This window comes from Hyla sarda, chromosome 2, assembly GCF_029499605.1.
Source record: "Hyla sarda isolate aHylSar1 chromosome 2, aHylSar1.hap1, whole genome shotgun sequence".
Taxonomy (NCBI): Eukaryota; Metazoa; Chordata; class Amphibia; order Anura; family Hylidae; genus Hyla; species Hyla sarda.
The window spans coordinates 55,577,310-55,595,272 of NC_079190.1; the positions used below are offsets into that span (position 1 = coordinate 55,577,310).

General features: G+C 41.7%; 1 protein-coding gene across 3 annotated transcripts in view; it reads left to right on the top strand.

Moving 5' to 3' along the window:
- The window catches only part of MTUS2 (microtubule associated scaffold protein 2), a 697,108-nt gene that overhangs the window by 314,920 nt on the left and 364,225 nt on the right, over window positions 1–17,963 (top strand). For all 3 annotated transcript variants that reach the window (XM_056561844.1, XM_056561842.1, XM_056561843.1), the window contains exon 4: window positions 13,392–13,598. In XM_056561844.1, coding sequence (XP_056417819.1) covers window positions 13,392–13,598 — 207 coding nt within the window. The remainder of the gene's footprint in view (window positions 1–13,391; window positions 13,599–17,963) is intronic.

Here is a 17,963-nt window from a genome sequence, read left to right on the forward strand (position 1 = left end):
AAGTACTGGAAGGATTAAGATTTTTTTAATAGAAGTAATTTACAAATTTGTTTAACTTTCTGTCACCAGTTGATTTAACAAAAATAAAAATAAAAAAGTTTTCCACTGGAGTACCCCTTTAACAGGAAATTTAAAACATCCAGGATATATTGATTCAGATCCATGCTGCAATTGCTATACCTGTCCAGGTGGTAAGAGACCGCATTAATAGCTTTTGCAAGTGGAATGCAGTTATATAAGGCGACTATGTCACGAGAGCCATGTGACATTGGTTGGCCAGTCCATAGTTTGTATTTCTTGAAGTAAGGTTGGGGTACAGGTGGTAAGGGGTTGGAGAAGATGGTTCAGCCATGCACCTAGTTGTTCCTGTAAGGAGTTAATTCCTGCCACTATAGGACTAAGTGGAGGAGGGAACTTATCCTTATGAGTTTTTGGAAATGCATGGAATACAGGGCATGTAGGCTGAGCTGGTGATAGATATTCTTTTTGTTTCGGTGTAATGATGTTCAAACTTACACCATCTTCCAATAGTTTATCCAATTTTTCTCTTTACAATATTGGTTGGATCTACCTTGACCGATCGATAAGTATGGGAATCTTGTAACATTTCAATGACAAGATTTTCGTACAAAGGATGGTCCATAATTACAACCGAACCACCTTTATCAGATGGTCGGATAATGATATTATCATTATTTTTTATTTCCATAATGGCTCTCCGTTGTTGCCATGTCAGGTTGAAACCAATATTATTCTTAGTTGTTTCTAGGTCTCTCAAGTCCTTCTCAACCCGTGCCTGTAAGATATCCACTGCTTCACAGCAAGAATTAATGGGGTAAAATTTGGGGTTAGGGGTAGAGAAAGTAGTTTTAGTAGTTGCTACAGGAGATGTAGGGGGGGAGGAGGATTCTTTTAATTCCGCCAGGATCAAAGTAGCCATTCAAAAAAGGTACTTGCTAGAGGCATGCGTTTTTTTCCTCTTGTGCTCAAGGTGTTCTCACTGGTTACCGTATATACTCGAGTATAAGCCGAGTTTTTCAGCACGATTTTTCGTGCTGAAAACACCCCCCTCGGCTTATACTCGAGTGAACTCTCCACCCGCAGTGGTCTTCAACCTGTGGACCTCCAGAGGTTTCAAAACTACAACTCCCAGCAAGCCCGGGCAGCCATCGGCTGTCCGGGCTTGCTGGGAGTTGTAGTTTTGAAACCTCCGGAGGTCCGCAGGTTAAAGATCACTGCGGCCTTCGACATCATCCAGCCCCCTCTCACCCCCTTTAGTTCTGTACAGTACTCACCTCCCCTCGGCGCTGGTCCGGTGCTGCAGGGCTGTCCGGTGAGGAGGTCATCCGGTGGGATAATGGTTCTGGGCTGCTATCTTCACCGGGGAGGCCTCTTCTAAGCGCTTCGGACCCGGCCCCAGAATAGTCACGTTGCCTTGACAACGACGCAGAGGTACGTTCATTGCCAACGTACTTCTGCGTCATCGTCCAGGCAACGCCTCTATTCCGGGCCCGAAGCGCGGAGAAGAGGCACCCCCGGTGAAGATAGCAGCCAGGAACCACTATCCCACCGGACGACCTCCTCACCGGACAGTCCTGCAGCACCGGACCAGCGCCGAGCGGAGGTGAGTACTGTACAGAACTAAAGGGGGTGAGAGGGGGCTGGATGATGTCGAAGGCCGCAGTGGTCTTTAACCTGCGGACCTCCGGAGGTTTCAAAACTACAACTCCCAGCAAGCCCGGACAGCCGATGGCTGCCCGGGCTTGCTGGGAGTTGTAGTTTTGAAACCTCTGGAGGTCCGCAGGTTGAAGACAACTGCGGGCGGATGATGACAAGAGGATGATGAAGGGGGGGTGTGTGGGATGATGAAGGGGGGATGTGGGATGATGAAGGGGGGTGTGTGGGATGATGAAGGGGGGTGTGTGGGATGATGACAAGGGGATGATGAAGGGGGGGGTGGGATGATTACAAGGGGATGATGAAGGGGGTGGGGATAATGACAAGGGGATGATGAAGGGGGTTGGGGATGATGACAAGGGGATGATGAAGGGGGGGTGTGGGATGATGACAAGGGGATAATGACAGGTGATGATGATGAGGGTCTGGATGATGACAGGCGGTGATGATGATAAGGATGTTAATGACGGGGGTCTGGATGATGACAGGGGGGGGTGATGTATTTCCCACCCTAGGCTTATACTCGAGTCAATAACTTTTCCTTGGATTTTGGGTTGAAATTAGGGGTCTCGGCTTATACTCGGGTCGGCTTATACTCGAGTAGTGATTTCACTGACTGGGAAAAACTTCTTTTCACCGTCAAGAATCTCATAAATTTATTTATATCTAGTAAGGTGGAGTAAAGATCAAAATTATCATTGGGTACAAAGGATGTGCCCTTTTCTAGGACTTGTAATTGAGGAGTGGAGAGGTATTTATTTGTATCTCGGATTATTCTTTTTCCCTCTTGGATAGGAGCTTCTTATGTTTTCTTCCTGCCCTGTGTTTTTTGCGCCTTTTCCTCAGCGATCTCCGTTGGTTTTGTTCACACAGGACATTGATCCGTTTTTTGATTGTTGGTTCCTTTGAACATTGGAAGAATTTGGGTGAGCTGGCTTTGCATGTTGATCCAATGTGGTTTCTGAGCCATCCGTGCAATAATCCCTACCCTCGGTATCCGAGGAACTGAAACTAACATTTTCTTTTCTTTGTCATATTTATTATGGTTATGTTTTTTAAGAATATACTTTGGTCTATTATCATGTTTGTGATGCTATGTATAGACTTTGTTGGTGCTGTAATCTTTCACGTCTCTGTTGAATTAGAATTTTTTCCTATTAGCTATAGATAATTCCAATTTTTGTAGGGATTGGTGCATATTTTTCTGTAGTAGTTTTCACCCAATATGCCTGAGGGTACCCAGACTAGTGGAACTAACAAAACAATATGTTTACTGAACATTACAGCATATTACTATTAAAGGGGTTATCCAGGGATAGAAACACAAAGCTTTTTTTCTTTCTTCAAAAACAGCACCACCTCTGTCCTCAGGTTGTGTGTGGTATTGCACCTGAGGTAGATAAAGCCAAGTTATAATACCACACACAACCTGAAGACAGGGGTGGTGCTGCTTTGGAAAGAAAAAATAGCTTTGTTTTTCTGTCTCTGGATAACCCCTTTAATAGTAATATGCTGATGCGTAGTGGGTACTAATTTATCATGTGCATTTTTTTGTTTAGACGCATTTTTTTGCGCAAATACATTTTTTTACGCACAAATACACCATCAAAAAGGACATGTAGGAAAGTGTTCTACTGAGACAGCCGGGGGATGCAAGAGCTGTCCACACTGCTAAACTGCAGCTACTCCCATCATGGGAGTAGTTGTAGTACTGCAGTGCTGAGGGACGGCACTTGCACATCCCCTGGCTGTGGGACTATTTTGGGACAGTTAGGACTACTGCGATCCGCATATACTAAGTTATAATGCCATCGGCACATACGGCTCCACTGCGCTCACCGCAGGCTTCCAGTGGGGAATAATTCATAATCTCCGCTGCCGGGAGATGGGAGATCTGAATGGTGAAAAGCTATTCACCAATCAGAGCTCTTGTCTCCCGGCGGCGGGGAGTATGAAATGTGACAGCTGTATACAGGAGCTGGTGTAGAGCGCAGTGTAGCCACATGTGCCGCCGGATTGTACAGTTAATAAATGCAGATCGCAGTGGATCTCTGGAGAATGACCTGCTTAGGTCTGTCCTTCAGCCCCTGGACTATTACTCCCATCATGGACAGAGTCTGTCCATGATGGGAGTAGTAGTCCTAATTGTCCCAAAAGAGTCCCGCAGCCAGGGGATGTGTAAGTGCCATCCCTCAGTGCTGCGGTACTACAACTACTCCCATCATGGGAGAGACCCTGTCCCATGATGGGAGTAGTAGTCCAGGGGCAGAGGGATAGATTGAAAGGGGGTCTCACTTCCTGCAACCTTTACTGCTACGCTCCTAATGATGACGTTATTAGGGGCTGAGCTACACCGTCCAGGCCTGACTTTGTTCTCATTATCTCATTATGCATTCTCCCCAGGGGAGAGCACAAAAAATTTACTAACCCATTTTTCAGGTTTTTCTATATTCTATATATTTCAGATATGTGAATGCGGAGGACTACGTCAGATTCGGTGGACTGCGACGATGACCAGCGTTTTTTTTTTATTTCAATAATATGGTTAACGAGGGCTGTGGGGGGAGTGTTTTTCTAAATAAATTTTTTTCAATGTGTCATGTTTTGTATAATTGAATTTACATGCATAATAGTGGAAGTCATCTTGTAGATGGAATCTATTACTAAGCCGTGGCTTAGCCTTAGCCCCAAAACAGCTAGCAATAACCCCCAATAATTACCCCTGGTACCCACTGCCACAGGGGTGCCGGGAAGAGCTGGTACCAACAGGCCCGGAGCGTCAAATATGGTGCTCCTGGACCTAGGCAATAACAGGCTGGTGTTATTTAGGCTGGGAAGGGCCAGTAACAATGGCCCTGGCAACCTCAGGCTTGGTTGGTATCTGGCTGATACTGAAAATAAGGGGGAACCGTATGCATTTTTTAAAATATTTTAAAATTAAAAAATTAAAAAACGTGTGGGGTTCCCCTATTTTCAGTATCAGCCAGATGCCAACCAAGCAGCAACAGCCTGACATTACCAGGGTGGTAGAGGACCATTGTTAGTGGCCCTCCCCAGCCTAAATAATGCCATCCTGTTACCGCCTAGGCCCAGGAGTGCCATTTTGACGCTCCAAGCCTGTTGGTACCAGCTCTTCCCGGAACTCCTGTGGCGGTGGGTACCGGGGTAATAATTGGGGGTTAGCTCTAGCTGTTTATGATGGCTTACGCTATGCATTGGCTTAGTAATGGATTCCGTCTACAAGACGGCTTTTACTACTAAGCCTGAAAATTCAATTATAAAAAACACGACCACATTGAAAAAAATTTTTTATTTAAAAATACATTCCCCCACAGCCCTTGTTAACCCTTTTGACATTAAAAAACTGCTGGTCATTGTCGCAATCCACTGAGTCTGACGTAGTCCTCCACATTCACATATCTGAAATGAGAAAAAAAATGTTAGTACATTTTTGGCACTCTCCCCTGCGGAGTGCACCCATACTGCAGTGTGTTCCTGAACAGGGAGCATCCAATTGTGTATGTGTGCCTACTGTATCCTCTATATACAGTCATCTATAGACAGCTGTATATACAGGATACCGCACAAAGACTTAACCCAGAACCACGCCCTGGCATCACAAACACAAGGGATTAATGCCATCTGCCCCTAGGGTAATTCCATCTGCCCTCATCACACCCTCACCACACAAGTATGGTAAGTTTGGTGAAATTGCACCAAATTTAGACCAACCAAAATGATCGACAAAAAACTTCTACCTACACCAACATTGATAAATTTCCCCCATTGTTTTTTCAGCTGTCTTTTGGACTACAAAATAGCCTTTATTTGGGCATTTTACTGTTCAAAAATGGGAAAAAAGTTGAATGGAATTCATTACAAAAATGGCTGGTTATACATACATAATTGAGAAATTGAGCTGAAGATAATACAAAACAAACATATAAAAATAGAAATTCAAACAAAAAAGAAGGGACCATAAGAGTGGGAGAGTGCTGCTATGTTTTGTCTTCAGGACTCTTAGGAACATTCACATATGATTCCCATAAGATCTTCTGTATATCAAACAATTTGGGCATTGTCAGACATCTATCTTAAATGACAGTTGTAACTTTTACCACCAACATGCAATAAAAAAATGTTAATCATAAACAATTGTTTTGCGGAATAGGGCAGATTCCTGTGAGAAATAATCTTTTTTGCGCCATAAACATAACAATTATCATTTCCAGTCATCAAATCGTTTTATAAGTTGAATTAGTGAACAGTATTTTACGCACTCCATCGACTATGGGATATTTCTGAAGTCCGCTGATGTAAACGTCCTTATAATAGTCTCAGCTAGTGATGAGTCTGCCGCTGTCTGGGGATAATAGTATTCACAATCTAAATGGAGTCAAATGTGAACTCATTTTGAGGGGGTTTACGGAGCGCCCGGAGGCTGCGCTGACAAGCAATCAATATCTAATGATGTATAAAAGAAACTGTGGAGGTGTCAGGAAAAATGAGTCATCTGTTTTCTGGGATAGTAGCGGCATTATAAATCACATGGTCACATCCTACAGTAATTTAGAATAATTCTCTATTCCGACCTCTGTGGAGCGCTCCCTAGTAGCTCCCAATATTTCTGTTCTGCCTCCCACTTACATTTCTTGATTCAATTACATAAAATGTGAGACCACGTTGTACCCCATGGCAATGCCAATTAAAAGCGGCAGGGAGTATAGATACCACCTGGATGAAATTAGTAACATGTATCTAGATGCCAATGACAAAGAGCACTTACTTTGTTACTTTGTATCATATTTTTCATTGATCTGCTCTGCTGGACATACTAATCTGGCATTAAACCAGTTAAGGCAATATTGAGCAGTATAAGTGATACCATACTTTTTATTCCCAAATATTTCATTTGAATGTATTTTTAGAGATCACATTTTAACCCCTTAAGAACACAGCGAATTTCATTTTTGCATTTTTGTTTTTTCCTCCTCGCCATTTTTATTGTACTACTTTTTAAAAAAGCCTTGAACCTTAAAGGATAGGGGATAAGATGTCAGATCGCCACGGTGCCGCTGCTGGGGAGCCCCGGGATGTCTGCTGCGGCACCGCGCTATCATTACTCCACAGAGCGAGTTCGCTCTATGCGTAATGACGGGCGATACAGGGGACGGAGCATCGTGATGGACCCGCCCCTTGTGACATCATGGCCCGCCCCCTTAATGCAAGTCTATGGCAGGGGTGTGACGACCGCCACGCCCCCTCCCATAGACACGTATTGAAGAGGTGGGCCGTGACGTCACGAGGGGCAGAGCTGTGACGTAACGATGCTCCGGCCCCTGTATTGCCCGTCATTACGTGCAGAGCGAACTCGCTCTGTGCTGTAATGATAGCGCAGTGCCACAGCGGTGATCCCGGGGGTCGCCAGCAGCGGGACCGCGGCGATCTGACATCTTATCCCCTATCCTTTGGATAGGGGATAAGATGTCTAGCTGCGGAGTACCCCTTTAACAAAATTAGTATGTTTAAATGTAAAACAAAAATAGAGAAACACATCCACAATTTGTATTTTGAGCTACATGCTTGGCCCGGAGCTGGGGCTTGGTCGGGCAGCAGTGGGGCTGCCTGGCCACTGGGTTGTTAAGTTCATGGGGGTTATAAAGTATACAACCATCGATATAAATGGCTGTATACTGTATATAGTCATCAAAAGATCAGTAACCCACCTCTATTCCTGCTCTGGCCTGGTGCAGTGTAGACCCGCCTCTAGTTAGGATGTTACTAGACGGAGATACACAGAAAGATGACAGAACTGGAACATGGGTGGAAAGTCAGGCTTTATTTACATTGTTCTTTTTAATGTGAACAGACGCTTTATGCCAGTGTTTCCCAAACAGGGATCCTGCAGCTGTTGCTAAATTACAACTGCCAGGATTCCCAGACAGCCAAAGGCATACTGAAAAGATTTATCAAAACCTGTCCAGAGGAAAAGTTGCTGAGTTGCCCATAGCAACCAATCAGATCGCTTCTTTTATTTTTTTAAAGGCCTCTGAAAAATGAAAGAAGCAATCTGATTGCTTGCTATAGGCAGCTCATCAACTTTTCCTCTGGACAGGTTTTGATAACTCTCCCCCACAATATGAACAGAGCCTGATATACCATCCATATTACAGCTCTGTCATCTTTCTGTCTGATGCCATCATTAGAGGCAGGGCTGCACAGGACTAGACCAGACAAGGGAAGGAGATGAGTAAGTGATCTTCTGTTCACTGTATACAGTCATCTATATAGATGGCTGTATACTGTACGCCCCCTTAGCAGTAAACAAGTGCTGCCGAGTAGCGCTAGTAAACTCTTTCCTTACTGGACCCATGCAGAGTGCTCAGCCCAGCTAGAGGTTTCAGACAAACATGCAGCTCTGTATAGTGTATAGTCAGCAGAGTTAAGAAGCAATGCTATGCATCACTACTTACCTCCTTACACTCTATTTGCCAGACACTCTGTATCTGACCCACAAAATGGGACCCTCAAGACAGTGAAAAACTTTATTTATTTTGCATTTTTTCATGTTAAAAAAAAAAAACTAAGAAAAAAACCCTAGTAATAAGTTACGGGGAAACTTAGCCTTAGTTGTATGTGAATCCCAATTCAAATTAAAAAGTGCCCTCAATTACCCACACATGAAAGTTACAGGAGCAGGGACATGTTATTTTAGGCCAGTTTCCAGTTCTTAATATTTGAGAACGTAACCTAACTAGTCCCGGTATATCCTTCCGGCCAAAACCAGGAGTGAATCTTAAATTGCTGCAAATCTTTTCATTATAGTTGTTCTCTTTGTTGGTCCTATGTATGAACGCAGTTCTACTGTAACTATGCATATTCTATTTATGCCTTATGGAACTCTTGATGACCCTTTTTTTTACAATGGAGTAATAATTAATACTTCAATAAGTGAGAGGTCATCAGTGAGGTTAATGGCAGCTATTTACACCATTAAAATGAATTGTTCTGGCAACTGGTAATGGAATATCACAGCTCTGCTCAGACTGGTGTCACTTCTACATTCACTCCAGCTGTCAGCACAATTATTTACGTGTAGACATTTAGCGCTGATGAATATGTCTGCTGCTGGACAAGAGTATATAGAACAGTAGTTCTTTTGGTAGAATTTTCTCTGAAAAAAGGTACTACTGCATATTCTGTAGGATTCTGTATGCAGTAGTGTACCTAGCATAGTGCTGGCAAAGGTGCTCGCTCGCTAAAGGGGATCCAGGACACTTACGAAGATGTAAACTAATTTAGCTATATGGGAAGGGGAGGTAGCAGGGCACGAGAGCACTCCAGCGGGGGGGGGGGGGCGCCGATACAGCACCTTGTCTCTGTCCCTGCAGCTAAAACTGCAGGGACAGAGACAAGCATCTATTACTTTTTCAAATTGATTTTGTTCTCAACTAACCTCAGATTATGCCCTCTTGTCCTTGTGTTCATATTCTTATTAAAAATTCATTTCCCCTGAGCCTTATATAACTTTTTAACATATGTAATAGCTTCCGAGGTGCATTGGGCCAAAAAATTGAAAACCAGTAATCTGTAAATGCAGCCAGTGTTAAAAGGGTTGTCCACCATAAAGTGATTTTAGTACGTAAATGGCAAACAGTAATGGGCATGCTAAGGAAGGATCTGCGCTTGTCTTGAAGTTAAATGGCTATGTTGTTAGATTACTATAACTCTGTGGCTATCTTTTTGTGAACTGGCTATTTCCTGTTGGAGTTCGTTCTCTCAAACTACAAATCCCATAGTCACTTGTTTGTAAGTTTGAGGTCATTTTTCTTCCCCCCACAGATCAGCCACACCACCCACTGTGCTGCCTTCAATGCATTAGACCAGGGTTCTGACCAGGGTGCCTCCAGCTGTTGCAAATCCTTGCAAAATTATCTCCCACCCCGTGGTCACTCCACCCATTGAAGCAAAAACTGGCTCCCCATGACTAGTGATGTAATGTCTTGATCCGTACTGTAACCTGGCAAAAACTGAGACAACAGTCATTTTGTATGCTGTTAAAATTAAATGTGGGGCAAAATCACATAAGAATTGTGAGAAAACTATCAAGCACAGCTACAGACACTATATTATGAACTACACTAACTTTACAGCCCCTGTAGCATAGTCAAATAAAAAAAAGTAAAAAAAAATCCTGGAATCCCCCTTTAAATTAAATAGACAATATTCTGTGTGGCCACTAGTTTTTCATAAGAGAAGTACATGGTTTGTTGTAACAAGTTGATAGTGGGATCTTAGCATAGAAAAAATAAATAAATAAAATACTTATCCTTTGATACAAGAAATGTAACCTAAATGCATTAAAAGACAAATTTGTATCTGCTCTATTTGTATTTGGTGATAGTTTAATGATCATTGTACAGCAAAACCACAAACATGGTATTTTACTGGTATTTTGTTCCAGTTTTTGGGTACCATATTATGAATCCACACAACACAGCTCTGTAAAGTGGCTCTGTGCATAAACCTGTTTGTAGTCACATTGTTTCTTCTCTTTGTTTTATGGTCTATGTGATTTCTAACATATGGTTGATCATTTTATTTACCAGAAATAAATACTCCCCCATAAAAAGCTTTAAAGTCATAGCCACAATGTGTCTCATATCCCAACAAACTGTTGTCCACTACCTGTTGTTAGGGAAATTACATCTCTAGCAGCAGAGAGACCAAGACGAAACACAGAAAGTGGAGTAGGTAGTGCTTTGCAGGAAAGAAAGCCTGAGCTGTGTACCTGCAAGCTTTCTGCCTCTTCCAGAAAGTCCACACTGTGTCTGAAGGGTAAATCAATTATTCCCTCTTATCACTTAGTATACATTAAGACTGGGGCATCTGCTCATTGTGTAAATATATATGTTCTTACTATGTACACAGTGCTGCCTCATGAATGTAATCCCTTCTTTCTCCCACTTTAGTCATCAACTCATCATCATCATCAATACCATCAGTTTAATGCTTCAACCAGGGAGGCTTTTGTGATGTAATTCCATCTTTTCAGAGATCTTCTCTGCTGCTCTTTAGTCATCATAATCAGCAGTGGTTATCAGCAGTTCACTGCTACTTCCTTACTGTGCTCTTGTTGCCATCTTCCTTTCTGCTCACATAGTACCTTGCAAATGCAGTATATGAATTACTCCCTCCTATTGCCATCTATAGCAATGTACACTTAATTGTCCCCTAGCACAATGCCAGCTTGCTCGGTCCAATTCCTTATTCTTCATCACTATTCCATGGCATTGCAGGAAGGAGTAGGCGCTGTGCTGTAATTGGCCAGAAGAAGTAAGAGAAATGACGTCCAGGTGTGAGTACTGCAGGAAAACAGACAGGCTCTGGTGCCACTTCCCGAAATAGAGAGAATGATATATATATATGTGTTAATAATAACAATGTATTCTGCGTAATTGCCGATAGAGTAAACAGGCTGTGTTAGTTTATTGGTAACATAATTACATAGCTCCCACAATACGATTTAATGCAAAACGGGAAATGCATTAAGTTCCTAAAAAATAGATTGAAATACTTTTGAACAAAGTAAAGTATCTTCTTATAATGTAATGTGTGCAGCTGAGTCATGAATTCTCCACACAGCAGCACAAAGGCAGAATGATCCTTTAATTCAGCAGAAGTTGTTTTTGATCATTAAATGAATTGATCTTCAGCATTGAAACATGGGATGAGAGCAGCAAATGAAACCCGACATTAAAGGGAGAATGCTATACAGAATATTCGTATAAAACAAATAGATGTGTAGTTCTTTCCTAAAGAGCCCACACGGCTGGTTACAATATATTATAAACTACAGATGATATTATGGATATAGAGGGGTGATAAGCATTGATATTTCTCACCATCAGCTTATAAGCTTGAATCAGACCAGGACAATATCTGCCTGATGTTTATGTGTCCCCAGGATGGCACAGAGGGCACATGTCATGGGGCATCCACCAGCATGGTAGCCCAGGTAAACAGAACTATAGAAGACTGTCTAATCTCAATAGAATTGCATTCAGAACCTAGATCAGTGTTTCCTGAAGAGGCTGATATTTTCCCCGGGGTAATTTTGGCCCATTCATACAAAAGAACATTTGTGAAGCCAGACACTGATGTTGGGCAAGAGGACCTGGCTTACAGTCTAGTTCTTATCAAAGATGTCGGACAGGGTTCAGGTTGGGGCTATGTGCAACCAGTCAAGTTCTTCCACACCAAACGGCCCCAAACCATGTCTTTATGGACCTTGCTGTGTTTGGGGGCGCAGTCATGCTGGAACCAAAAAAGAACAACTTTGGAAGCAAAAGCGTTAGGATTTCCATTCAGTGGAACTAAAAGGCCCAGGACCACCCATGAAAAACAACCCCATATCCCTCCTCCACCAAACTTTACAGCTGGCACCCTGCACAGGCAGGTAACAACTCAGGTGATGATGGAAGAACTAGTATGGAAGACATTTCATGAACTGATTTGTTGCAGTGTCCTATAACAGTATTACACTAGTATCACTGAGCTATTTACAATGCCCTATTCTTTTTTATGTTTGTATGGGCAGACTGAATTCAAAGGGGGCTTCATCTTTTTACATCTGTGCCAGTGGCACTGGAGTATCTAATTCAGTTATTATGGACTTTCCCCGTTAAATGTATATCCTTCGACCCCTTATCTTCCTTATATCAAAGGGAGAGTATTAGCTTCTATCAGACCTTTATGAGCAAGAAATCACTCTAATCGTTCATTGTTTTCAATGCTTTAGTCAGTGCACCATCACACACATAAGCTGAATCATTCAGCGTTTAACCAATGTGTATGGCCAGACTAAATCTTCTGACTTGTCACACAAATGTGAAAGGTTTTGATCAGTCAGGGTCTCAGTGCTAAGTAACCCACTAAGACATAGCTGGAAGTGTGCAGTTGTGCATTTAATTCCCCAGAATGCTGCCCAATCTAATTCATTGCAGGAGACGGGCTCTTTTGTTAGGCATCTTTTACACTACCGTTAGGACACGGCAGTGTGACGGCCGTCAGGGGAGCCCTGGGGAATAGTGGGAGAAAAATACTGCTTGTGGCGTCTTTTTCTCCCACTATAAAATAACAGCGCCCGAAGGATCCCATTATAGTAAATGGGATCCATCGGGACCCGTTATTGTCTGTTGTGCCCCGTCCCAATAATGGCCATTAAAGGCTGAAAAAAAAGAGCCTAACAGGCATTTATGGACAGGGCACAGTGGCAGTGTGAAAGTAGCCTAAGTATTTTGCATCTCCTGCAATGCGTCAGATCAGGCAGCAAGCCGAGAAGTAAAGCATACAGCTTTGCCCTGGCTATATCTAGAGAAAGGTGGGGTACTTAGCATTAAGAGTGCGACCAATCAAAATGTTTGACAACTCTATTTAAAGCTGGGTTCTTGCACTGAGACTGTCATATGGGGAAGAGACAAAGCCCACATGCGGTGGTCAATGGGCAAGCAAATTTGCCAGTAATTTGGTAGTAATACCGGCAAATGAAGAGTCATTGACCAGTGCATGTGGGAGTGCTTCAGTCAGCATGCTCCCTTTAAAGTGAAAGAAATGCAGAATTACATTACAACTGTTCAAATAAATGGTTGACCCCATTGTAAATCAGCTGGCTGGTTCCAGATGTTTCACTTTGTCATTTTTTCTTTTCACAGAGGATCTTAAAAAAGGTTCCATACCCAATGGTGCAAAATCAAATCTGCCGAAGCCTTGCCAATCTGGCCTTCGCCCCCCTGGCTACTCCCGCTTGCCAGCAGCTAAGCTTGCTGCATTTGGATTTGTCCGGAGCTCCAGTGTATCATCGCTGTCAAGCAATCAGTCCAATGAAAGCATCCAGAGCGACCACAACAGAGCGACCAACAGTAAGTGCACAATATTCTATCATGTGAAATTGTTGGTGTTCTACTGGATACATGCCAAGCAAATGGGAGACACCTATTAGCTTAGGGGTAAGTTGGAGCTCCTAGGTGTCAATGTGAAATCTGTATTTGTCACCTAACTACCCTGTGTTATGTATTATACTGGTGTATTTGGGTCCTCTCAAATCCAGGACCACTGTAACAAAGCTTCTGCTGATTTTAATGAATAAATATTTTATTTTCATGAATTTTTAAAGTAACTACTATTAAATGTGTGCTAGTACAGTATGAAGACATACAGTTAATGGTGTCATGACAACTCTTAATTGATTATTTTAGTAGGTTAAAATATGCCGTACAGTATTCATAGAATATACCATAAAGTTTGATAGGTGGGAGTTCTACCTCTAGGACTCTTAACTATTGGATGGACAGTGGTCTGCCAACTCCTGTCGTGAAAGCCAAGCAGTCAAGAAGAGACCACATGGAGTGATTGCTATGCACATTCTCTACATGAAGGGGGCCTAGGCAATCTTATTATAGCCTAGGCCATATTTATGTAGAACAACAATTCATTTTTTTTCAGATCCTCAGAGAGTTCTTTGCCATGAGGCGCCATGTTAAACTTTCAGTGACCAGTATTGGAGAGTGTGAGAGCAATAACACCAAATGTAAGATACCTGCCCCCATTCACACCTGAGGTCTTGTAACACTAACATGCCACATGACAACTGGTAGGGAAAATTACTAATTGGGTCCAATGTGAACATTTCCACTTTGGGGTGTACGCACTTATGTTGCCAAGATTCAGATATTAACCCCTTAAGGACACAGACCATTTTAGCCTTAAGGACACAGACAATTTTATTTTTGAGTTTTTGTTTTTTCCTCATCGCCTTCTAAAATCCATAACTCTTTTATATTTCCATTTACAGAGCCATATGAGGGCTTATTTTTTGTGTGACCAATTGTACTTTGTAATCACATCACTAGTTTCACCCTAAAATGCATGGTAAACTCAAAAATTATTTTTTTGTGTAAGGAAATTTAAACGAAAATCACAATTTAGCAAATTTGAGTTTTTTTTTGTTTTTGTGTACACTTTTCTTTGTGTTGTGGGTCAATACGATTAAAATTCTACCAATGACTACATGCTTATTTATTATTGTACTGCTTTTAACTCCTTAACGATGAAGGACGTATATTTACGGTGACCCCACGTCATATCGGTTCGGTCCCAACGGCCAGGACCCGCGGCTAATACAGGACATCACTGATCGCGGTGATGCCCTGTATTAACCCTTCAGACGCTCGATCACAGCTGACCGCCGCGTCTGAAGCGAAGTGAAACTATCCCGGCTGCTCAGTCGGGCTGTTCGGGACCGCTGCGGTGAAATCGCGGTGTCCCGAACAGCTTACAGGACACCGGGAGGGACCCTACCTGCGTCCTCTGTGTCCAATCGGCGAATGACTGCTCCGTGCCTGAGATCCAGGAAGGAGCAGTCAAGCGCCGATAACACTGATCACATGCATGTTAATACACGCCAGTGATCTGTGTAAAAGATCAGTGTATGTAATGTTATAGGCCCTTGACATTGCAAAAAAAAAAAGTAAAAAAAAAGTGTTAATAAAGATCATTTAACCCCTTCCCTAATAAAAGTTTGACTCACCCCCCTTTTACCATAAAAAAAAAAATAAAACTGTGTAAATAAAAATAAACATATGTGGTATTGTCGCGTGTGTAAATTTCTGACCTATAAAAATATATTGTTAATTAAAACGCACGTTCAATGGCGTACACGTAAAAAAATTCCAAAGTCCAAAAAAGCATATTTTTGGTCACTTTTTATACCATATCAAAAAGACAGATCAAAACAAAAATGGTACTGATAAAAACTTCAGATCACAGCGAAAAAGTGAGTCCTCAAACCCCCCTGTACGTGGAAAAATAAAAAAGTTATAGGGGTCAGAAGATGACATTTTTAAATGTATAAATTTTCCTGCATGTAGTTATGATTTTTTCCAGAAGTACGACAAAATTAAACCTATATAAGTAGGGTACCATTTTAACAGTATGGACCTACAGAATAATGATAAGGTGTCATTTTTACCGAAATATGCACTGCGTGGAAATGGAAGCCCATTACAAAATGGCATTTTTTCTTAGATTTTGTCGCACAATGATTTTTTTTTCCGTTTCGCCATGGATTTTTGGGTAAAATTACTAATGTCACTGCAAAGTAGAATTGGTGACGCAAAAATTAAGCCATAATATGGATTTTACAAAATCAGTACCTTTAAAATTGCCCTATTTTGACCATCTATAACTTTCGCATTTTTCCATATATGGGGATGTCTGAGGGCTATTTTTTTGTGCCATGATCTATAATTTTTTGCATATATGTGACTTTTTGAACACTTTTTATAATTATATTTTTTTGCAATGTGATGTGACTAAAAAGCAGAAATTTTTTACTTTTTCTTTTTTTTTTACATTTACATCATTTGGGATCATTAACATTATATTTTTATAGTTCGGACATTTACACATGCAGTAATACCAAATGTGTTTGTCATTTATAATTTTTTATGTTTTTTTTTATTAAAATGGGGAAAAGGTGTAAGTTAAATCTTTATTGGGGAGGGGCTTTTTCATATTTTTTCAAACTTTTTTGTAACATACATTTTATACTTTTTTAGTTCCCATAGGGGACTATTTATAGCAACCATCAGATTGCTAACACTGTTCAGTGCTATGCATAGGCATAGCACTGATCAGTATTATCGGCGATCTTCTGCTCTGTTCTGCTGGAAGGCAAATCAGAGCAGAAGACCCAGGGAGAGTGACAGAGGCAGGTGAGGGGACCTCCGTCCACCATCTTGGCTGATCTGATCCCCGCGGCAGTGCCGCGGGCGATCAGATCAGCCATTTAAAGTGCCGTGATTTGTATTGATCAAGGCATCTGAGATATTAATGTGCGATTGCTGATGTCCACCATTACTGAAGGGTCCGTGGCTGCTGAAAGATCCCACACTCGCATCATAGCCACACCGTAAACGGCGCGTGTCCTAAAGGGGTTTATGTCTGTGTGTTGAGTTATTTTGAGGTGACACAACATTAAATACTGTTATACAGGTTGTGCACTCATTACTTTACATTGTAGCAGAGGGTCATTTCTTCCGTGTTGTCACATGAAAATATATGATAAAATACTAAAATAGTAACAAAAGTGTGAGGGGTGTACAGAGACAGGGGATTGGAAGTGTAGTTTTTATTTTCCATCAAACAAAAAAAATACAGCCTTCACCCATCACACTCAGAAATAAACAAAACACACAATATATTCTGCTTGTTCAAAGCTAAGTATATAGAATAAAAACTCCTGGTCTATACAGGTAGCTTACTATTACCCACTAAACTCAACAGTAAACTAATGTGTTAACCACACAGTGTATACTGTTCTGTTTTTGAGACTGCAAACCTCCAAATTCAAACTCTCTCTCAGAGCTTCACTTGCAGACTTCATCTTACCTACTTTTAAAGCCCATCGACAAGCTGTCTTCAGCACCTTTGCTGATCTGGACAAGTCTAAAAACCTAGAGTAGCCCAGAAAGGGGATGATAGGCCCAACTGCTAAACTTGCTTTTCATCACATAAAAATCCAGACCTGATAACAGGACTTACCAAAGTCCTTAGCAAGCAAAGTCTTACCAGGGATTTCCCATATCTTTCTAAGCTTTCCCTGGATGAGAAATGCACCTGATATATGGTGGCCACATAAAATTGCCTTGGGGAAATATTGTGATCCCCAGTGGATCTTTTGACTATTTCACTATCTATCTATCTATCTATCTATCTATCTATCTATCTATCTATCTATAAACCAATAGTGAGCAGCACATTCAGTAAAAAGAGTCCCAGGGGTGCACGCCAATTGGATCTCGGTGCTCCACTTGAAAATGGCGATGAGAGATCGCTGAAACGTTGTCTCGTATATGGAATAAAGAACACCTTTATTTGCACTAACTTTGGTGTGCTGCCTATTATCATCTTTATCTATCTATCTATCTATCTATCTATGCTGTATATATGTTGAACAATAGTTTACCATTCTAAATAAGTTGATACATTGCTGCAGGTTTAGTGATTGTTGATACTGTTTCCTCTTCTGTTTGATACATTATTACACGGACAGCTTTTACAGGTTTTTCTTTCCGCCTCTTTATCCATGGTTCACTTTTGTAGTTTATTGCCTGCAGGTTTGGCACATCAGATATGTAGATGTCATTTGGAATATTGAATGTAAAGCTCTTTCTACTCTTTGTGCTGCTGTGGATGGCTTCTCCTTGTCTCCTCTGGAAATGTTT